We start from the raw sequence: 24363 nt of genomic DNA, 5'->3' as shown, positions 1-24363 counted from the left end.
AAACAATTTTTTTATTTGTTGAAATTATTGTATAGGCCTACAAGTTACCACATGGGGCAACTTTCTTTGTATCTATAGGCCTACTACATGCACTTAAACATGCACCACGGGCTTCTTTGCTCTTTTGGTATTATGGGATCTTGGTGAGTAACTGCATCTTCAGTTTTGGTCAGGTATATATTGCAGGTTTTGGTGGTCGATGCTGATAGGAAGAGGCCTGGACTGATCATGAGAACCTTTTGGGTTTTTTTTCACTGTTGATGTAAATGATTTGCTATTTACAAATATAATGTGATGAAGCTACCTTTTAGTGTTGCAAGCTACACATGCATTTAATATATATTCTAATTTAAAAATAGGATGCTGTTAAGAGCAATATTTATTCTGGTCCTAGTCATTTAGAGGTGCAGTTCAGTATACATTTCTCTCTCACTAGCTCATAGGTTCAGAGGTTTGACTTTGAATACATTTTCACTCTCTCTCTTTGCTTACTGGGGTTCCTGTCCACACTCAGTCAACTGACAGAAAGATAGAAAGAGAGAATACAGCTTGAGAAAACAAATTCCAGCTGACTTGCTAGTCCAGACGCCATGTTGAATAAGTCATAGCAGGTGCATTTGCAACGGAATCGCACCACGTTTATCCGAAGTTCACCCAAAGGTCACAGCGGTTTCTATGCTTTATTTCTTTGTCTATCGTTTGGACCGTGTCACCTTTGCATCATGAGTCACTCTTTGAACAGTGCAATTGTTAGAGCCTCCTTCATGTAGATCATTTATTATAATTAAAATGCAGAGAGAGACCCGACACCTTCATTGAGATTCGCGTGAGTTATCTTCAGTGATCACACAGGCAGTGATTCTATTTTCTCTCCTTTTATTCTCCTTGGTGTCATTTCTTCCTTCTTTTTATTTTTCAGACTCACCCAAAAAAATGTATTAAAATTCCAACCAATCAGCTTTATCTAAATGGAACTTTGACAGATGTGGCCGTGGGGAAAATGATGAATTCAAAATTGTATGAATTTGATACTAAACATGGGAGAGGATTTTTAATTATTCAGTTGAGAACATCCCTAAATGGTTGAATATTTTTAAAAGTTATTTACTGTATTTATTCATTTACTTACTTACATTACCATTTAAAACAATATACCACATTTACTTGATGGCAGTGAAGGAAGAGTTCACCCCAAATGAAACAAATTTTTTGTTGCTCAAAAAATTTATGACTTTCTTTCTTCTGTGGAGCGTAAAATAAGATATTTTGAAATGTGTCACTTTTAGTGTTGTTGTTATTATTATTATTATTATTATTATTATTATTATTATTTCCTCCAGACAAAGAGGTCCAATGTTGTTTTGGACCCCACTGACTCTTTTATTGTGTGGACAAAAACTACATGTTTACATGTTTTGAACAATTAGGGTGAGTAAACCAAAGGAACCTTTCTTTTTGGTTGAACTATCCCTTTGGGCTGATAGCCAGTATAGACACATATATTCTTTGAACTTGTTTGTTGCAATAGGGTATTTTGGCAGAAAGTGCCTCCAAACTGAGCCTCTTGAATTTAAGCATTGCTTGAGGATGTAGCAATATTGGCGTAGAGTTATTGAATAAATCCCTCTAGGCTGATCAAGCTTGGACACCAGACGAAGAAAGCATACAAACCGGTGGATGTTACATGGCTTTTTGTCTGCGTTCGAAATTAAATTGCCGGCCAGACATTCAGACCCATCTGCTTCGGAGGACCTATATTTACGTGAAAGGTTTTCTGAAATGCCCTACTCAATGTCAGGATTTTTAGATGATCAACGGCAAAGAAAACAAGGGCTTATCAATTATTAGGACTATAGATCAACAAAGGCCTCTTGGTGGATAATGTTGTCTTAATTCTTAATTGTTTACCAGTCTTTTAAAATGTGATTTAATTTTTTTAGAAAACTTTTTTTCCCTGTTTATAATTGAGCCACTGCAGCATGTACAACACAAGCCTTGATGTCTGGGCTAAATGATGGTTTTAATTAAACAAAAACAAACACACAAATAGAGTGGACTTCAAACCCCAAGGTGTCACGAGATGGGTCTCTCTCAGACCACCAATAAAGTTCTTTTAAAGCATGTCATGTGTAATGTGTACAGGGACTCCTTATGAAATTCTTACTCCTTCATTAGATTCTGCCTTAGAGGAATATCACCTTTCAAATGCTCTTAAATCCTTGTAAATGTTAAGCAGAATAATATTTTACAGTCATTTACCATATCAGGGGATGTTTTCTGCATTGTAGAAAGGAGATAATGCTTCTTTGTTGTTTGTTTTCTTGTGCTTTCATGTTTTCTCTTGTGACTGTCAGTGCTTTAAAACATCCTGCTGTTGTAAGGCGTTCTGTTATGAAGTGAAGTAGAGATAACCCTAATCCTTTTGTAATTTAGCATTTCTCAACACCAATTTAAGTTAATGTGACTGTCTCAATGAGTTTATTATATCATCACTGCTTTGTTCGCACAATTAACTATCCATGGGTTATACTATCTACTATCTGATCTCTGCTGGAATTGCTTTTTGATATGAGGAAATTAAAAAGTTATATCAATCAATCTTAGATTCTTAAATAATTATTTAGAAAGGCTTTGAAAATTACAATGTAGATAACGCTGGGTGTAACATCTGACATCTTGAACACACCATATTTTAAAGAGCTGTTGGTAAAATTATGACGTTTTATATGTTGAGGATTCAATTTAAAGAAGAGGTACTGATCCAAGAACAATCTCCTAAGAAGCTTCCCCACTCCGGTTTCACTGACAGAGCTATTAATGTAGGGATCAGAGCGAACGAAAGAGTTCATCACTTAGTTTTACTCAGGACTTAAGTCATTAAAGTTTCCCTCCAGAGGCTCCAAGGAGTCCAGCTCAGTAATTTGAGGCAAATGTGCATGAACAATCCATAAGATGATCTTGAACATTATATAAAGCTAAACAAATCAGAGCTGTGGTGTGTGTTGTACAGCTGTGTTGAAGTTCAAGAGTATCAAAAGCACCAACTGATACAACTGATATTCTCAATTCTTGTTTTCACACCCACTCTCTTACTCTTTCTTGTATGTGGATGAAATGCATAGAGCATTCATTATTCAAATTCTCTCGCAAGGTAGCATTTATTGTGCATAATCTGCTCTCAGCTTTGTGTGCTTCTTCTGTTTGTTCATTCAGGTGTAAAGATCATCGTTTTTTTCAGACAATAAATGTGATGCAGACGTGCCGTTTTACTATTCGCAAATATTTAAATCAGTGGCAAATTTGTATTCACATCTACTCCAATATATGTCTCTAAAGATATGTATTTTGAATGCTTTTTGATTTATTCCAGAGGATCTTCCTGGAAAGATTCCTAAAGACACTGTGACCTTTAGTGTTTCCACAGCAAGAGGAAACACTGGTTCCTCAAACCAATGTATTTAATGTCATTTATTCTTCTGTAATCCTTTACGAATGGTTTCCTTTTGCTAAATTTCCAAATTTGCACTTGAACAACATATCAGAGTCAAAGGATAATGGATAAATCTGTTTAGATTTGTGTAGATGACTCAGACAGAGACATGATGAATTCTACTCTCTGAGCATGCTCATTGCCTTTATATATCAGGCTATTATTGATGATGATTCTGAAGAGTATTCTGTAGAACAGCTGAGCATGATGGTAGTGCAATACAAATGTCATGGGTTTGAATCCCAGGAAATGCCTGGACTGATAACATGTTTGCTTTGAATGCAATGTAAGTTGCTTTGGATAAATGTTTCTTTCAAATACATGCAAATATGACAAAAAACAAAACAAAAAACAACAACAACACACATCCATATTTCAGGATTTGGAATATCAGAATGAAAATGTCTCAGGTTACGTATGTAACCCTGGTTCCCTGATAGGGAACGAGACGCTGCGTTTGAGACGCGATGGGAACGCTCTGCGTGATTACGTCGTGAAGCACGTGTAAAATCAGTCCAATGGAAGCCCACTACAACATAGGTGACGTCATAGACCAGGAAACTATATAGCAGCCCTGAAATCAGACCGCGACAGCTTCTGAAAAACCTGAAGCAAGTCGATCAGGGCATGCAGGAAGTATGGCAGGCAAACGCAGCGTCTCGTTCCCTATCAGGGAACCAGGGTTACATACGTAACCTGAGACGTTCCCTTTCAAGGGAACTCGAGCTGCGTTTGAGACGCGATGGGAACCCCATACCCACTACGCCATAGTGACAAATGCCCGTTCTGTGTGAAGTCCTGCGCACACTAAGAAGCAAGCAACCTCGCCCCAGGAGTGGAGAGGTCAAGGTCATAAAACCTGACAAATGTATGCGGAGAGGACCATCCTGCCGCATTACACACGTCAAGAAGGGAAACTCCCGAAATTAAGGCCATAGAGGCCGCCATACTCCAGTAGAATGGGCCCGCACAGCCATAGGTGAAGGCTGTCCCGCCGCTTCATAAGCCAATGAATAGCCTCGACTATCCATTTACTCATCACCTGTTTAGATGCAGGGCATCCTCTCTTGAGTGACCCAAAACAAACAAATAATTGCTCAGATTTACGCCACAGAGAAGCTCTGTGAATGTAGGCATCTAAAGCCCGGACTGGACATAACAGGTTAAGCTGTTCCTGATCTGGGGTATTAAAGGGAGGAGGATAAAAGGCCTGCCGCACTATTGGGCCCCCAACATTTAGTGGGACCTTAGGAATATAACCCGGTCTAGGGTAGAGGAATGCTTTCACCATACTAGGTGCAAATTCCAGACATGAAGGAGCAACCGACAGAGCATGTAAATCACCAATTCTCTTGATAGACGAAATAGCAAGGAGAAATATAATCTTTAGAGTGAGGAATTTTTCTGAAACCTCCTCGATGGGCTCGAAGGGAGCCAAGGCCAGACCCTCAAGTACAATGGCCAAATCCCAAGCCGGTGCTCTAGATTCCAGTGCAGGCCTGAGCCTCAATGTACCACGGAGAAAACAAATAATAAGAGGATCTCTCCCAAGAGAAGAAGCCCCGAGAGGGGTGATAAGCAGATATAGCCGCTACGAACACCTTTAAGGTGGAGGGAGATAATCCAGCAGAGAAACGGTCTTGAGGAAATCGAGAACTGTACCAACTGGGCAGTTAACAAGATTTAAAAAACGTTCTCCACGCCATGTAGAGAACAGTTTCCATTTCAATGTACATAGTTTTCTCGTGGAAGGAGCTATGGATTGAAGGACGGTCTCAACGACCTCAGTCGAGAGACCGGATTCTATGAGCTGGGCCCCCTCAGAGGCCAAGCCCACCGTTTCCACAACTCCGTTTAACCCTTTTCTATTATGTGCAGGACCCATAGAGAAATATTTGGCAGAAGTTTCCACGCTGCCAGAAATTCCGATAAGGGAACCAGTCTCTCGAGACTGGCCTCTGGATTTGATTGAACAATCATTTCGGCGCCCTGAAGCGGCGAACCGGCAGGGAACAACCGAACTGACCGTTCTACAACCTTCCTCAGAGGATTGCACGGGGACGCTGACAACTCGGTGCCCTGAAGCGGCGAACCGGCAGGGAACAACCGAAGTGGCAGCGCTGCGACCCTCCTCAGAGAGTCGCACCCCAGCAGAACTCCCGGGAGCAATGATAACGGTGGGAATGTGTACAGGTGCAGCCTCGGCCACACCTGCACCATAGCGTTCAGTCCGAGAGGAGCTGGATATGTGAGGGAAAACCATAGCGAAAAGATCGACCTGAGCTTGACCAAAGATTTCCCATAGGAGCTCCACCACCACGGGGTGAAGTCTCCATTCCCCGGGCCTCAGCCCCTGCCTCAACAGGATATCTGCTCTGATTTACGAGATCGTCAGTGTGTTGTCCGGACCCTCCGCCGAGCGACCACTCATGATCACTTCCGACTTGTGAGGGAAGCATCCGTCGATAGCATAATGCGTCGACAAGAAACCCCCAACACTGGGCCTGGGCGAGGAACCAAGGTTCTTCCACATGACCGAGGCACGTAGGCATAGCCGCGTGACCTTGATCATGTGAAAACGGATTTCCCCTCGGAGAAAACCCCTTGGTCCCGAGCCACCACTGCAGGGGTCTCATGTACAGAAGGCCAAAAGTAATTGCGTTGAACGCAGCTGACATGAGACCCACAGTCTGAAACTGTTTCACAGTGAGTGACTGGCCTAGATAAACCCATATTACACCTAGAAAAGTGGTCCTCTGAGCTGGGAGGATCAAACTCTTCTGGCGTTGAGTGGCAACCCCAACATCTTTAAATGAGACAGAACGACATCTCGATGCCGAACTGCCATATGCTCAAATTGAGCTAGGATCAACCAATCGTCGATATAATACAATACGCGAATGCCCTGGAATCTCAAAGGAGCCAGAGCTGCATCCACGCATTTTGTAAAGGTGCGGGGTGATAAACCTAGGCCAAATGGAAGAACCCGATACTGGTATGCTTCGCCACATTTTTAAAGCGAACCTCAGAAACTTCCTGTGATGAATAGATACTTGGAAGTACGCTTCCTTCAAGTCTATTGCGACAAACCAGTCCTCGGACTGAATCTGTGATACAATCGGTTTGAGTGTAAGCACTTCCTGCTCCATAACCAGAGCCTGCTGTGAGTCCACTACCGTAGGGAGGACCCCCTGAAATCTGGGCGGACGAGAACCGCTGTAACCCTTTTCTATTATGTGCAGGACCCATAGAGAAATATTTGGCAGAAGTTTCCACGCTGCCAGAAATTCAGATAAGGGGAACCAGTCTCTCGAGACTGGCCTCTGGATTTGCTTGAACAATCATTTCGGTGCCCTGAAGCGGCGAACCGGCAGGGAACAACCGAACCGACCGTTCTACAACCTACAAAAAATATTTTTTTGTAAAAAAAAAATTCAAAACACTAACGATACCAATTCCTCGGAACTGGAAATCGCAGCACACTGGATCTGCAGGTGAAAGCTAAGATAGGGCGGAGCCCGTCCCAACCCACGCTGTCAGATCCGTTTGCGAACCCCAAAATGCGAGTCACAGTCGTGTCTAGGCAACAGCGGGACCCGCGCGGGTAGCGCGAACCGAACCATTCTCTTCAAAGAACGATCGGCGAGAGCGGAGCGTCTTCATAGATAGACTCAGACAATGCACACAATCAGCCCCCTCGAGGACTGACTGGGCATGCTCCACTCCCAAACAAGCAACACAAAGCTGATGTGTGTCCCCACCCGTAATATAACAAGGGCAGGGAACAACACACCGTCTTTAATCTTGCTTGCTCGCCATAATAATGATAGATTGGGCTTGACAGACAACAATAAATAGACAAGGACAGATATACAGAGAGCGCTTGCTGAAGGTACAGAAGCTGTCGCGGTCTGATTTCAGGGCTGCTATATAGTTTCCTGGTCTATGACGTCACCTATGTCGTAGTGGGCTTCCATTGGACTGATTTTACAGGTGCTTCACGACGTAGAGCGTTCCCATCGCGTCTCAAACGCAGCTCGAGTTCCCTTGAAAGGGAACTAATAGCATTCATTACTGGATCAAGCGATCAAAATACTTCAAAGTCTTAGATTGGTCTTTCCTACATTAAATGGCTAGTTCACCCCAAAATTAATAATTGATTCACCCTCAAGTTGTTCCAAACCTGTATGAATTTCCTTTTTGTCTGCTGAACACAAAAGAAGATATTTTGAAAATGGTCTACCAAACAGTTGATGGACCCCATTGACTTCCATAGTATGGGAAATAAATGTTATGGAAGTCAATTGGGGCCCATCAACTGTTTGGTTACCGACATTCTTTGAAATAACTTATTTTGTGTTCAGCAGAAGAAAGAATTCATACAGGTTTGGAACAAGTTTGCATTTCGGGTTGAAAATTTAAATAATTTAATTTAAGTAATGAGAAGGAGAATAATGTATAGATTGGACAGAATTGTAGTTCTAAAAACATAACTGCTCAATCACACTGCATGTTTTTTTCTTGGCAAATAGATCAATATATTCCAAGCATACGTTTTCAGTACAACATACATAAATGTATATCATATATTTTGTGTTTACGCAACAATGCAATGCTAACAGTTATTTGAGCCTATCAATTTACCAGACCACTTACTTTATAAATCGTGGCCCAGTCAATAGAGACGTAGAGTCATATTTCATTTAGTTTCAGTTTCAATCTAGAGTATAATGATGTCTAAGTGTTATAATTTATTTGTTATTTGTGTCTATTCATGTATTTTTTTCCCATTTCAGTGCAAGGTTACCTTGGCATCTCCGATGCTTAATGCAAAGCATACACATTAATAAAGGAAAAGGAATTTCTTTGTTTTTGTTTATGACAATGAATGAAAATTTACGGGCTGTTCTTTCTTTCCCACAGGCAAACCAATAAAGGAGGAATTGAAAAGAGGGAGTAATTACACCAGAGGACAGCTCAGGGAAAAAGAGACACATTTTGTTTCTCGTCAAAAGGATAGCAGTTGAAGAACGACAGAAATACAACTGAGATCCAGAATCGCCCTCATGGCTAGGGGGGATGCCGTGATTGTTGATTTGATTGGTGGGAGTGCTGTCAATCATCTGTCCGTTGCAGCCTGAAGGCAGGTTTCACCTTGGTTGTGGGAGAAGGGAGGAGTGGAGGACTGTGAATTCAAATAACTCTGCCAACCGCAGCTGGACCATGTCACGGCTCAGAGGAACTCCATGGATAACACTCACCATGGTTCGTCCGCTGGCTACTCTCCGCCCTTTTCCCTGGATTGTGCTTGCGGCTGCTTGGCTAGCCATTACACAGGGCCAGCAGCAACCTATTGTCACAACAAACTACGGCAAGCTAAGAGGCTTGAAAACATCTCTGCCCAATGAGATTTTAGGGCCTGTGGAACAGTATCTGGGGATTCCCTATGCCCTCCCGCCCACGGGGGAGAGAAGGTTTCAACCCCCTGAGCCCCCCATGTCCTGGCCTGGGATTCGAAATGCCACACAGTTTGCTCCCGTTTGTCCTCAGTTTCTGGAAGATCGTTTTTTACTCAATGATATGTTACCTGTATGGTTCACCGCCAACTTGGATACCGTTGTAACCTACGTACAAGATCAAAGTGAAGACTGCCTATACTTAAACATTTATGTTCCCACCGAGGATGGTATGTAATTTCATTACCATAACATAATGTGATGATTGTCTTTAATTTTTTCTTCTCAACAAGTTTCATCAATGTTTGTTTGCTAATCAGGTTGTAGATATTACATCTTGTTAGTTGTGATAGATCATCTCGGTTGTTTTACAGCACCGTCTGTTTAGTTAGCATCATCACAATGGGACCTTTGAAGATTTTCCAATCTTAGGAAGTTGAGAATTCCCAAATGGCTTTTTGTGTGTTTGTTGCTGAAAGGGAAATTAGATTTGACCATTTTTTTTAGAAAGATACTCATCACATTTAGGTTATTGAGCAAGCTCATGACTATCAATTCAAAGTAAACATTTATTTTTTTTCTTAAAATCTGGCTAGTATAAAATTGTATTGTATTGTAATTGTATTTGGGAATAATTTTGACCATGAATGTTTTGGCTGGTGTATAACCTCTTATGTATTTTTTAATTTATGTTATTTAAATTTAAATGATTTAAAAACAATACAGATAGCACTCAATTGTTTGTCCTATAGGCTTCAGCTGCATGATGGTGAGGTAAATTTAGCTTGAACACTAGATTGACAGATTAAAATGTAAGAAAAGGGATTAACTTGCAACTGAACATCACCTTGCATAACAACAAATGTACTTCTGGGAGAAATCTCTCACGGAGGTTAATTAGCCACATTTGTATCACATTATATATATATATATATATATATATATATATATATATATATATTTATTTATTTTTTACTATAACATCATCATGATAAGATATTTAGCCAGGGATGTGATTAGTCAGTCATTTGGGGAGAGGATAGGGAGCTATGAATATTGTTCTTTATTACATAATGCTTTTTAAACTTTATTTATAAATATAAACTTTGATAAACAGAAGTATGTATTGGAACCTGAATTCTGGAATCTATATTGAAATTTGGAATAACTGGAATAATTAGAAATATTATCCATGATTCTGACCTGAAATCAAAGTTACTATATTCCTATGTATTCATGACTGTTGCAATGCAGTCAATTTCCAACAGAATGTGTCAGAAAATTGTGACATCTCACAGTTTTGCTTTAAAAAAGTCCCTCCTGTGATGTTGAAATTCAATCCTCCTTTGTGTCATACTGAAGATGGTCATCCCCTGTTAGCTTTCAAACGCTTACCGCCCATTATGCCTTGGCTCTCCAAATTGCCCTTTTCAAAATCCTGTGTAATATGGGAACGTCCTGGTATTTTTGACTCAAAGAGGGACTTGCTCTGAAGTTGTGCCACTGTTGAAAGAGGATGACAGATGTAAAAAAGGCCCTTTTGTGCCATATCAAAAGAAAAAAGCATGATTTTTTCAGGGCTAGAATGGGAAAACCTGGATCACCTCTTCCTGATATGTAGAAAACTGGTTAGAGACATACATTTTTAGTTTCCTTCATCTTTTGTTAGCTAGACGCACAAAAGAGACTGGAGTCTGTTAGTGACGGAGTCAGCGTTATCTCTCAGTGTTACGAGTGAAGGCTGTGGAGGTGGCATCCTGTTTTGTTTTGAATTAATCACAATTAATGCCTCAGCCTGAAGGGACGGTCTTGGTGAAGAGACAATGTGGGCTCTCTTCCAGTCTTTAATTGGGAAAGCTAACCAATTTAATTTCTATTGGACTATTCAAAAACCCATACATCGAAAAGAGGCAGTCACGACAAATCAGTGCTTGTTACACTCATTGTTTATCTCAATGGGTGGACTTTTTTAACCTAACATCTGAAATCCAGTCTTGTTTTAAAGGTAATTGAGATCTACATGTAGATTGCAAATGAGTAACTGACACCTATGATCATGTACTGTAATTAATCCCACTCCCTGCTGTTCCACAGCCTATCAGCCTATATATAAATTATATGACCAGACAATTGACACAGGATTAAAAAAAACAAAAATGAAACAATTATAAAGTAAAACAATTATAATAGCAATATATAGCCACAGTGATATGGTAAAATCTTAGTATGTTACTAGAAATACTAGTCATAGTCAGGGACGTGCACAGGAATTATGAGGGGCAGTTGCTCTGACCTGAAAAAAGGGCTTCCTGTACATTCAGTTGTGCTTCTTGCTCGTATTCAGTTCTGATGGTAGGCTACGGGCAACTACGCATGATTTGTAGTATGATTGCGTAAAGGCAACAGGAATTCCGGTAGGGAAAAGAATCGACTGCTAAACCCAGGGCCGATCCTGAACTCCCCCTGGGGCCCTAAGCAAAAGGGGCCCTCTACCTGACCTGTGACGCCGTGAGCTATGTAAACCATTTGCCATTGCCACACAATCACACCTGACACTTCAGTGCTCCCAATACAATCCTCCCTCCTTGAAACAAAACAGTCAAAGAATAAGTACAACAATATAGAACAGAATGAGGTTCAAACAAACAATATTTTTTGAATAGAGTATTTTCTATAGAATGTTGACATAACAAGTGAATATTAACGTAAACATAAATAAGAAGAAAATAATAAATTATAACCCTGAGCTTTGGCTTTTGGGATTAACTTTGGTTCTCTCTACAGCCTGGGTATTTTCGGCATCAGTATGATTTTTATTTATTTATTATTATGCATGTTGAAGCAATTCTTGATTTATGGTTATTATTTACTGAGGGATGTGCATCCATATTGACCAGTATGTCCAGCTAATCAACATTTTAAATTCAATATAGCCTATAAATCAATAGTCAATCAATGTCAAATTGTCAATACATTGCTTTCTATCTTGCATAATTAGTGCAGTTGTTTAGAGTTTTTAACTACACTGAGACTAGATAATCAGTTTCTTGTTTTATAAATGTGACTTTGATTGGGAGTGCCATCATTCACGTGCATGTATTGTACAGTATGTCTGGTCTCCACATATTTCTGCTTGAAAAATGCGAGTTTCATTTCGTGCACGCGCATATGAACGCATGATAACACACGCGACGCGGTTATGTTTTCCGAGCTGCAGTAGGTAAACAAACACCGTTGCACTTTGTAGCTTATCAAAAACAAACGTAATAATTTTTTTTATTTTACTCTCACTTTTGTCAGGCACAAAGTGATGCAAGAGATGCACTGCCTGCCCAGCTAGGTTAGCAAGACCGAAAAACATCAAACTTTGCTGACATCAAACTTAGAGAGGAGAGAACACAAGTTTACCTGATTGTTGTTCCCGCAATTCACTCTCATGGGTTTTTTCTTCTTCATCTTTTCGTGACCAGAAGGATAGTTTCGCTTCATTTTGTCATGGATGTTGTACACATTAATTGACACGCTATGACACGAGATGGAGGCGGGGCCTTAAGTAATTTGTGGGGTCTTACGCACCGGTCGCGTGCAGCGCTGCAGCCACGTAAACAGTTTGCCCTTACCTTACTGACTTTCACTTTCGGTGCATGAATGGAAGTGAATGAGGCTTTGCGATTTAAAAAAAAAAAAAAAATGTATCTAGGCCTATGTGAAATTCTGCAGCCATTGTACGATTTTTATTATTTTTTTCTCGGAAGGGCAACTTGAGTCGAGAAGGGCATATGGGCAGTTGCCCGGGCAACCTGAGCAACCCCCCTGTGCACGTCCCTGGTCATAGTAATTACTAGGCTTAGTCTTATGTCCTACTTCACATGTACCTGTATGTGCAAAACTTGATTCCATCATTTGAGAATGCTCCAAATTACTTCAAAGCAACTGAATCTGACCCTTTTTTGTTTGTTTACCAAAGAGTTCAAATTTCTTCAAATGTGCATATTTTATAAGTAAAAAGTGAAGTATCATAAGTATTTCTTATTTATATAAAGCCGTAAAATGTTTATTTTTATTTTTAATTTTATTTTTTTCAAATCGCAAAGCTTACTTTTTACCTTGAAGTTGTTTTTTGAATCCTAGACTTTCAATCTCATCTCATTCTATTTTACGTCACTAAATATATCTCAGAATGCATCTCAGAAACTGCTGATCTCCTGGGATTGTCACACACAACGGTCTCTAGAGTTTTAAGAGTACGAAAAAGAAAGGAAGAAAGAAAAACATCAGATGAGCAGCAGTTGGTGGTGATGCTGGTGAAATTGCTTCGTTAATGAGAGGGTATGGAGGAGAATGGCTAGAATGGTTCAAGCTGTCAGGAAGGTTACAATAACTAAAATAACAAGGTATTACAACAGTGCTATTCCGAACAACATCTCTGAATGCACACTTTGAACCTTTAACTGGTTGGCGGTAAAAGCATGCAAACACGTTCCTCTGTCTGTCAGCCAAGAACAGGAGGCTGAAGCTACAGTGGGCATATGCTTGCCAACTGGACATTAGATGATTGAAAAACAAACAAACAAAAAAACATCCCTTTGTCTGATGAATCATGATTCTGATGCGATGCAGATGATAGAGTCAGAATTTGGTTAACCACATGAATTCATGGATCCATCCTTCTTTTTATCAACTGCTGTTGGTGGTTAAATGACATGGGGGATTTTTTTTGGCACACTTAAGATCCTTTAATGTCATTTGAGCATCATTTATTCCACATTCAACCTGCTGTGATCTGCAACCTTGTTGACTGTGTGCATCTGGTTATGGCAAGAGTCTACCCATTTTCTGAGTCTCCAGCAGGATAACATGCCATGTCACAAAGACTGGTGATGTCATTGAGTTTATTGTATAATGGTCTCCTGGGAACGGCATGAATGTGAAGCTGACACATTTGGAGGGAATGCGTGATGCTCTCATGTCAGTTTGGACCATAATCTCAGATTGTTTTTACAACCTTCCATTCCATGAAAGCTATACTATAATGCAATCACACATGATCATCTCTCATTTTGTGCCCCCGTGACTATTCATGTGTTGCTGTCAATCACCTCTGAATAATTGGCCATTTCTTTTGGTTAATGTGTTTTGTGTGAAACCTTTATTTGAGCTGTGGGGATATCGACCGCTGGGTAATGATGAGATGTCCTTTAATGTTCAGCCAAAAAAAGGGTTCAAAGCTAGTTTAACTTAGTTCTTCATATTCTTCAGGTTGAATTATTAATGAATAAAATGTAATGAGCTTCTGAACTAAGGGATTAATAAATGTGCTTCGTACATGCTAAAAATACTGATTCAACCTGTGCTCAGGAGAAGAAGAAAAAGTAGATTAATACACTACAGGATGATTTGGAAGTGTCAAACCTGGGCATACACGGGTGGAGGGTATCCCTGTGAATTTTTGTGGTATGCATATCATTAGTGTCAATGTTCAACAGTCTTCCTGAACACATTCCTGTATTAATTATTAATTAGTTATGTTTAAATAAAGTTTTTTTTGTACAATTAAAGGTTACTGCATTGAATTTAAATATATAGATACATAGAAATAGAAGTATACAAACATATATATAAAAAATGCATATATATATATATATATATATATATATATATACATATATATATATATTTAAATAACGCCAAATTATGTAAATTATTATTTTATTAATTCTGAACAATCAAATGTAAATAGCATTAAAATTAATATTAAATGTATTTATTTCTATATATTATGAAATTTACAGTTATACAGTTAAATAATTTTAATATTGTAATATCAAACTAAAATTTCATAAAATTGGAAACTAAAACCGTAAAATAGAATTCCAAAAATAACATTCCATTACTTGTACTATATAAATTGCATCATACAGAATCCATTGTGCCATGTTTCCAAATGTAATTTCATTCATGTTTTAAATCCTCAACAAATTTCAATTAGACAGCATGGTGCTAAAAACTTTCCTTGGAGAATATGGTCCAAACAGACCCTTGATGTCGATTTTACCATATCATTCTGAGCGCAAGTCCGATGATGAAACACTGGAAGAACTAGTTATTCAAACCGTAACCTCCATCTCAAGGACGACTCGAGCAGGACGTTTCTCAGTGATACACTACTTAGTTTGAGGTACATTATGTTGCAACTGTAATTCCTCACCATCAGCATTAACAAGTGGATGTCCATCAACAAACCTATTATTTTACTTGTACTTATTTATTTACCGAACATTTTTCTAATTTATTGCAGTGAACATGTGGAAAATGTATCTATAACAGTGTATACTTTAGCCGAGCTATAGCTGAATGACTGATGTAACATAAACGTTGCTAAAAACAAATCTTGGTCCATGCTTAAATCTTTCCTCAGAGTAGTGAGAACGACAGACAATCTGCATGAATAGACACAGTTTTAGGTAATAGTGGCCCACAACTGATCAGCAGAAATATTCTAGTAAGACAGTAATAATGTGAGTTAACCATGTTAGCAGGAGACCTACACAATATAAAACTCAAAACTAAGTATTTTGCAAATCCTGCATTGAATTCCGAGAGTTCAATGAAGCGTCCAGTTATTCCAGTGTCTTCTCGAAATGATGCTGTCCAGTATCCACAAGAATCAGCTGCAGTGTTGAAAGAGGAGAACGCTCTGCGTGATTACGTCATGAAGCACGTGTAAAATCAGTCCAATGGAAGCCCACTAGGACATAGGTGACGTCATAGACCAGGAAACTATAAAGTAGACAGCTATCGCGACAGCTTCTGTACCTTCAGCAAGCGCTCTCTGTATATCTGTCCTTGTCAATTTATTGTTGTCTGTCAAGCCCAATATATCTATCATTATTATGGCGAGCAAGAAAGATTATAGACGGTGTGTTGTTCCCTACCCTTGTTATATTACGGGTGGGGACACACATCAGCTTTGTGTTGCTTGTTTGGTAGTTGAGCATGCCCAGTCAGTCCTCGAGGGGGCTGATTGTGAGCATTGTATGAGTCTATCTATGAAGACGCTCCGCTCTCGCCGATCGTTCTTTGAGGAGAATGGTTTGGTTCACGCTCACCGCGCGGGTCCCGCTGTTGCCTAGACACGGCGACGACTCGCATTTTGGGGTTCGCAAACGGATCTGACAGCGTGGGTTGGGACGGGCCCCGCCCTATCTCAGCTTTCACCTGCAGATCCAGTGTGCTGCGATTTCCAGTTCCGAGGAATTGGTATCGTTAGTGTTTTGTTAAGAAAAAGTGAACAAAACAAATAAGAATATTAAGAAAAAGGCAGATGTTTGATTTTTCAATAAATAGGCAGCTCATAACTCTGTTGAATAAAGAGGAGCTTTTAAAAGGAGGTTTTTCTAATGCTGTTGCTAGTTAAATATTTATTGGACAGCTGAACATTATGAGAGTGACAATAAAAAGAGTTTATTAGATGAAATATATCTAAAAAACAGGAAAACTCTGTATCTCAGCTTCCTCGTCGGGGACTACTGGTTTTTCCCTATCTCCACACTGAGGTGTCGAGATCGTGGAATAAACTGGTTTCTATTTTATGTGTTTAATACCCAAACGTCTAACTAGAGTAATGTTATGGGTATTAAGTATCATGGTATTACAGTGCCTTGGATTATAGAGACGCTTGCGAGCTTTCTCTCTCCCGAGTCGGCGTCATAATTTTTTAACCCCGACGTTACCCACCAGCCATCTTTAATAATAAATACATTTTATGAGGCAGTACTGGTGGGTAAAGTATTTAAGGACATAGATGAATGTGAGGATGTCAGCATTGACTCTATTCGAGAATATATTCGAGAATATATATATATATATATATATATATATATATATATATGTTTATATGTATAAATTTTTCTGATATAAAAATAAAGAAAAAGAAAGATAAAAATGTCTGTTCTTCTGGACGCTCCGCTTTCAAGAAAACTAAACCGTTCAGCAGGATTCCAGAGGTTTCTTCCTCACCAATCTATGTTCCTGAAACTGGCATAGAGTGCAAAAAAAAAAAAAAAAAAAGACCTGATGCCGAGGCTATCAGGCTTCTAAGGGTGGTCCCCTCCAGGGTAGGGACGGTTTTGAGAAATCGTTTCTCCTCGGCGCCCTCTGGGGTGCGACTCTCTGAGGAGGGTCGCAGCGCTGCCAGTTCGGTTGTTCCCTGCCGGTTTGCCGCTTCAGGGCGCCGAGGTGTCAGCGTCCCCGTGCAATCCTCCGAGGAGGGTTGTAGAACGGTCAGTTCGGTTGTTCTCGAGAGAGACTGGTTCCCTTATCTGAATTTCTGGCAGCGTGGAAACTTCTGCCAAATATTTTCTCTATTGGTCCTGTACATAATAGAAAAGGGTTACAGCTGGGTTCTCGTCCGCCCAGATTTCAGGGGGTCCTCCCTACGGTAGTGGACTCACAGCAGGCTCTGGTTATGGAGCAGAAAGTACTGACACTTCTTCAAAAAGGAGCTATAGAAAGGGTTTCTCCTCCCAGCAGAGACTCAGGGTTTTACAGCCGTTACTTCATTGTTCCAAAGAAGGATAGAGGGTTGCGTTCTATTCTAGATCTGCGCCATTTAAACAGCAGAGTTCAGAAACTCAAGTTCAGAATGCTTACACTCAAACAGATTGTATCACAGATTCAGTCCGAGGACTGGTTTGTCTCAGTAGACTTGAAGGACGTGTACTTCCAAGTATCTATCCATCCTAATCACAGGAAGTTCCTGAGGTTCGCTTTAAAAACGGGGGCGAAGCATACCAGTATCGGGTTCTTCCATTTGGCCTAGGTTTATCACCCCGCACCTTTACAAAATGTGTGGATGCAGATCTGGCTCCTTTGAGACTCCAGGGCACTCGCGTATTATATTATATCGACGATTGGTTGATCCTAGCTCAATTTGAGCATATGGCAGTTCGGCATCGAGATGTCGTTCTGTCTCATTTCATTTTGTCTTCGTTTCCTGTTTACAAATCTTGGCTTTGGGGTCCATATGACCCCAACAATTGATAGAGTAATTGTACAAAAAATATACATTTTTAATAATACAAATAACATATCATTTTTTTTGTTTACTTCTCATCTATTCATTAATGCTGTGTTTTGGGGGATATGAAGTACTTTTTTACCTATTTACTGCAGAATTCCTCCACTACTCCATTAGCATATGTATGAAATATTAATTTTTTATTAAAAAAACGCATTAATAATGATCAAATTTAAATAGGAATTGTTTCTGGATATTGATATAGGTGTTAGATGCATAATTCTGCCATCTGCTGGTTAGCTGTTTTTTGTAGATAATATATTTTTAGCCTGGAATTGTAATTACCATATGCATCCAGCAGAGGCCCCATAGAGATCCATTCATTTTTCTGGATGTGACTTCCTGTTCTTATAACAGTTTTTGTTATGCATATATATATTTAAACGTTTAAATACATTAAATCAGTATTTTGTCAAAGTTTAGAATTATTTTTGTTGTTGTTTGAGGTCTTTTGAAGTATCTTGTTATTGCTATAGTGCTATATAAATGTGCAGTAATGCCAAATAAATTTGCGATAATGCCACATAACTTACCACTAAAAGAAAATACTTGATTGCAATTACATATTTCAATAATCAAAATGTACAAAATTATTAACTTTAGAATAAAAAAATAATTTTTAAAAAGTAAATAAAAACAAAAAACAAACAGCTATAGGCAGATATGAACAGGAGTGAAGAGTAAATACACCTGTGTGTCTGTGTGTGTTTGTGTGTGCGCACGTGCATGTGTGTGTGTGTGCAATCATGCTCATTCCACATTGTTTTTTTCTCTAATGCCTGGCCTTCATTTATGTGTGAACATTTTTAGATTCATGCTGGAATTATTGGTTTTATTTCCCAATTTCTATAAAAATGCACTCTTTTGCTGTCGCACCTGTTTGTTTGTTTGTGTGTTTCTCTGTGTGTATGTGATCTGTGTGTAATCATGTTCTTTCCATATTGTATTTGTGCTCTCATAGCATACCCTCATTTGTGTGTGAAAGTTTTAGATTCATGCAGAAATTATTGATTTTATTTCCCAATTTCTATAAAAATGCTCTCTATTGCAGTCACACCTCTCTCTATCTGTGTGTGTATTAGTGTCTGTGTGTGTGTGGGCGCACATGTGTGTGTGTGATAATGTTCATTCCATAATTGTATTAGTGATCTAGTACCATGCCTTCATTTATGTGTGAGAATTTTCAGATTTATGCAGGAATTATTGATTTCATTTGTCAATTTCAATAAAAATGCTTTCTATTGGAGTCACACCTGTGTGTGTGTGTGTTTGTGTGCGCGTGCACGTGTGTGTGCAAGTGATCATGTTCGTTCCACATTGCATTTGTGCTCTAGTACCAGGACTTCATTGCGGTATGGAAAGTTTCAGATTTATTCTGGATTTATTAATTTTTTTTGACAAATGAAAAAAAAAACTTTTTTTTTTCGATTTTCCCATTCATTTCAATGTGGGGTCATATTGACCCCGAAGACAAGAAGTGTACAATTTTTTTTTACATGCCTATAGAACAACCGAATCAAGCCCAGTTTTTTTGTGTGTGTATAGATAGATAATGTAGGAAAATTGACAAAATCTTATTCCACTGAGATGAAGGGAACCATTTTTTTTTACTAAGGAAAAGTCGATTGGGGTCATATAGACCCCAGTACCAAATTCAGGGTTAAAGATGTTGGGGTTGCCACTCAACGCCAGAAGAGTGTGATCCTCCCAGCTCAGAGGACCATTTTTCTAGGTGTAATATGGGTTTATCTAGGCCAGTCACTCACTGTGAAACAGTTTCAGACTGTGGGTCTCATGTCAGCTGCGTTCAACGTAATTACTTTTGGCCTTCTGTACATGAGACCCCTGCAGTGGTGGCTCAGGACCAAGGGGTTTTCTCCGAGGGGAAATCCGTTTTCGCATGATCAAGGTCACGCGGCTATGCCTACGTGCCTCGGTCATGTGGAAGAACCTTGGTTCCTCGCCCAGGCCCAGTGTTGGGGGTTTCTTGTCAACGCATAATGCTATCGACGTATGCTTCCCTCACAAGTCGGGAGCGATCATGAGTGGTCGCTCGGCGTAGGGTCCGGACAACACACTGACGATCTCGTATATCAGAGCAGATATCCTGTTGAGGCAGGGGCTGAGGCCCGGGGAATGGAGACTTCACCCCGAGGTGGCGGAGCTTCTATGGGAGATCTTTGGTCAAGCCCCCGATATCAATGCTCCCGGGAGTTCTACCTGGGGTGCGACTCTCTGAGGAGGGTCGCAGCGCTGCCAGTTCGGTTGTTCCCTGCCGGTTCGCCGCTTCAGGGCGCCGAGGTGTCAGCGTCCCCGTGCAACCCTCTGAGGAGGGTTGTAGAACGGTCAGTTCGGTTGTTCCCTGCCGGTTCGCCGCTTCAGGGCGCCGAAATGATTGTTCAATCAAATCCAGAGGCCAGTCTCGAGAGACTGGTTCCCTTTTCGGAATTTCTGGCAGCGTGGAAACTTCTGCCAAATATTTCTCTATGGGTCCTGCACATAATAGAAAAGGGTTAAACGGAGTTGTGGAAACGGTGGGCTTGGCCTCTGAGGGGGCCCAGCTCATAGAGAATCCGGTCCATAGAACTCCATAGAATCCGGTCTCTCGACTGAGGTCGTTGAGACCGTCCTTCAATCCAGAGCTCATTCCACGAGAAAACTATGTACATTGAAATAGAAACTGTTCTCTACATGGCGTGGAGAACGTTTTTTAAATCATGTTAACTGCCCGGTTGGTACAGTTCTCGATTTCCTCAAGACCGTTTCTCTGCTGGATTATCTCCCTCCACCTTAAAGGTGTTCGTAGGGGCTATATCTGCTTATCACCCCTCTCTGGGCTTCTTTTGGGAGAGATCCACTTATTATTTGTTTTCTCCGTGGTACATTGAGGCTCAGGTCTGCACTGCAATCTAGAGCACCGGCTTGGGATTTGGCCATTGTACTTGAGGGTTTGGCCTTTGGCTCCCTTCGAGCCCATCGAGGAGGTTTCAGAAAAATTCCTCACTCTAAAGACTATATTTCTCCTTGCTATTTCGTCTATCAAGAGAATGGGTGATTTACATGCTCTGTCTGTTGCTCCTTCATGTCTTGAATTTGCACCTGGTATGGTGAAAGCATTCCTCTACCCTAGACCGGGTTATATTCCTAAGGTCCCACTAAATGTTGGGGGCCCAATAGTGCGGCAGGCCTTTTGTCCTCCTGCCTTTAATACCCCAGAACAGGAACAGCTTGACCTGTTATGTCCAGTCCGGGCTTTAGATGCCTACGTTCACAGAGCTGCTCTGTGGCGTAAATCTGAGCAATTATTTGTTTGTTTTGGGTCACTCAAGATAGGATGCCCTGCATCTAAACAGGTGATGAGTAAATGGATAGTCGAGGCTATTTCATTGGCTTATGAAGCGGCCGGACAGCCTTCACCTATGGCTGTGCGGGCCCATTCTACTTGGAGTATGGCGGCCTCTATGGCCTTAATTTCGGGAGTTTCCCTTCTTGACGTGTGTAATGCGGCAGGATGGTCCTCTCCGCTTACATTTGTCAGGTTTTATGACCTGGACCTCTCCACTCCTGGGGCGAGGTTGCTTGGTTCTTAGTGTGCGCAGGACTTCACACAGAACTGGCATTTGTCACTATGGCGTAGTGGGTATGGGGTTCCCACCGCGTCTCAAACGCAGCTCGAGTTCCCTTGAAAGGGAACGTCTCAGGTTACGTATGTAACCCTGGTTCCCTGATAGGGAACGAGACGCTGCGTTTGCCTGCCATACTTCCTGCATGCCCTGATCGACTTGCTTCAGGTTTTTCAGAAGCTGTCGCGGTCTGATTTCAGGGCTGCTTTATAGTTTCCTGGTCTATGACGTCACCTATGTCGTAGTGGGCTTCCATTGGACTGATTTTACACGTGCTTCATGACGTAATCACGCAGAGCGTTCCCACCGCGTCTCAAACGCAGCGTCTCGTTCCCTATCAGGGAACCAGGGTTACATACGTAACCTGAGACGTTTTCCCTGGTGTCTTCGCGCAATAAGTGGGCGGGCAATATGCTAATGTTTCGTCTTGACGTCACAACGAAACGGCTTATGACTCGTTTGAAAAACGATTTATTTAATTTACTCAGAGTCGACTCTTACTTTTGAAAGACAATAACTTTATACACGGTGCACTTTCAGATTTAAAACTTTGCAGGATGTTTTCATTCCCTTAGAGCTATGTTACACACTACATGAAAGGTCATTTTCAAAAATCCGTAATAGGGGCACTTTAAATGATGTTCAAATGGCATTAACACTAAAAAAAGTGAGAGAAAACAGCAGTAAGTGTGTTATGTTATTATCATGGCAGCCAAATACATTGCAAGCTGATTTGAAAAGATATTCTATGAATGAAAGAATGTGCAAAATCAGCTTGCAACGACAAATATTAATTTAATTTAATTAATTTCATCCCAGTGAGAATTAAAAAATTATACTAGAGACAACAGTTATAGGGGTTTCAACATTTCAGATCGGAAGAATGGACTATTCACCATTTACAACATTCTGTTGGCATTGGTAGACCTATTCAGGAAAAAAAAATTGAATAGCACTGAAAATCCTTCTGTGACACAAATGTAGGATTTCCAGTTTGAAATGGGACATGTCATATTTTGTGTGGTATCTTTCATTTGGTTGACAGCATTCATTTCAAAATCCTAGATATGAATATTTAGCTGTTAAAAATGCTTTTTCGACCTCTGAATGAAATTATCCTCAGTCTTAACATTAATTAAATCATTTTATGTAAGCACATCAAGCTGATCTGTCTAAGCCAATGTAACCATAACATCACTTATACAGGCATTTATGTAAGGCTAATGTTGAAAGACTCTAGCGTAGTGAATACACATTTATAGAATATTTTGTGCACTTTAAGCACTAGTTAGAGTCGCCGTCAGGTAATTTTCTGTGCACCTTTATTTTTTTTAAAGGTATTATTAAAGGTGGGGTACGTGATTCTCTTTTTTGTCCATTTTTTCAAAATAACTTGAAATCCTATTCCTAACCCACTTACAGCCACTGAGTTAGAAGGACTGAAATGAAAATTAAGCAATTTAATCATCCGTGGAACGGGCAGGACTCGAAAAACTCCATCTAATCATTTCCAAGACCACCTAGAATCATTGGACAGTAAGTTCGTCAATCAAACGGTCGTACCACACCCCCCTCCCCCCCTCGTGCGCATACTCAAAACGTCTCGGTTACGTATGTAACCCTCGTTCCCTGAGTAGGGAACGGAGACGTTACGTCGGATGACGACGAATGGGGTTTCGCTTAGAAAGCCTATCAACTTTGAGTATTACAAAACGAGCCAATGGCAAAGAAATGCCATGGGTCTGCGGAATTTGCATGACGTAACTCCGCCCCACCTCGTGGGTATAAAAGGAGGACGCCAGCAACAGGCAGATATGTTTCTTCGCTGAGGAGCCAAGACTGAGCTCAGGCGATCCCCGCGATACAGCGGAAAGTGGCAGGCAGACGTAACGTCTCCGTTCCCTACTCAGGGAACGAGGGTTACATACGTAACCGAGACGTTCCCTTTCGTTGTCAATCCGAGTTACGTCGGATGACGACGAATGGGGTTACCAGTCTAATCACGCCACCTTCTCAGCTGTCTTCCAGTGCCCTGCGTAAATCTGAGATCCCTGTCGTGAGACTGGCACGGACGAAGGACTCCTATTTAGCACAGGAATACCAAGGTACACTGGGGAGCATATCCCAAAGTTTAGGGGAAATATGCAATTACTGCCAACCCAGAGGGGGGGGACTTAGAGAATACACATATGACCCGAAGGAGACATATGGAGAACACTGGGGTGTCCAGCCGCAGGTGGAATATTTCAACCCCAGGGGTGGCAAGGTGGCTTGCCAAGGGAAAGACACACACTCAGAGAGGCTTACAGTGGAAATACACATGTGGGGGTCGCTCAGAGGAGGGACCATGCACACGGGAGGCACCTAGCCGACGCACAGGCAATAGACACTGGCGCCAACGTCAGGAGTGCTGGAGGAACTCAGGGCTTTTCAGGGAAGCTCACCTGAGGAGAATATCGCACGTATCCAGTCCGTGGAGTGGAATGGCGAGCAAGCGAAGACACCTGAGCGGGTCCAGTACTAGCTGGTTGAAGCGAGTACATGAGAGGACACTGGCTCCACTCGGAGATTGTAGAATCTGGCGAATGTGTTAGGTGTCGCCCAGCCTGCAGCTCTGCAGGTGTCTGTTAGCGAGGCGCCATGCGCTAGAGCCCAAGAGGATGCCACACTCCGGGTGGAGTGGGCGGTCACACCAAGGGGGCACGGTCGACCTTG

The 24363-nt window shown here is 40.9% G+C and overlaps 2 protein-coding genes across 3 annotated transcripts in view; both read left to right on the top strand.

Annotated features, from left to right (window-relative positions):
* Window positions 1-24363, top strand: part of LOC143753933 (uncharacterized) — a 379044-nt gene that overhangs the window by 27742 nt on the left and 326939 nt on the right. The gene's annotated exons all lie outside the window — the stretch shown is intronic.
* nlgn4xa (neuroligin 4 X-linked a) overlaps window positions 1-24363 on the top strand; it is a 207120-nt gene that overhangs the window by 1613 nt on the left and 181144 nt on the right. For both annotated transcript variants that reach the window (XM_077246789.1, XM_077246790.1), the window contains exon 2: window positions 8414-9176. In XM_077246789.1, coding sequence (XP_077102904.1) covers window positions 8714-9176 — 463 coding nt within the window. In that variant the 5' untranslated portion in view covers window positions 8414-8713. The remainder of the gene's footprint in view (window positions 1-8413; window positions 9177-24363) is intronic.

The sequence above is a fragment of the Siphateles boraxobius genome, unplaced genomic scaffold (assembly GCF_051911475.1).
Source record: "Siphateles boraxobius isolate OS27281-9 unplaced genomic scaffold, OSU_SipBor_1 29, whole genome shotgun sequence".
NCBI lineage: Eukaryota > Metazoa > Chordata > Actinopteri > Cypriniformes > Leuciscidae > Siphateles > Siphateles boraxobius.
Note: the sequence above shows the minus strand (reverse complement) of the source record. Positions and strands in the feature narration are given on the sequence as shown.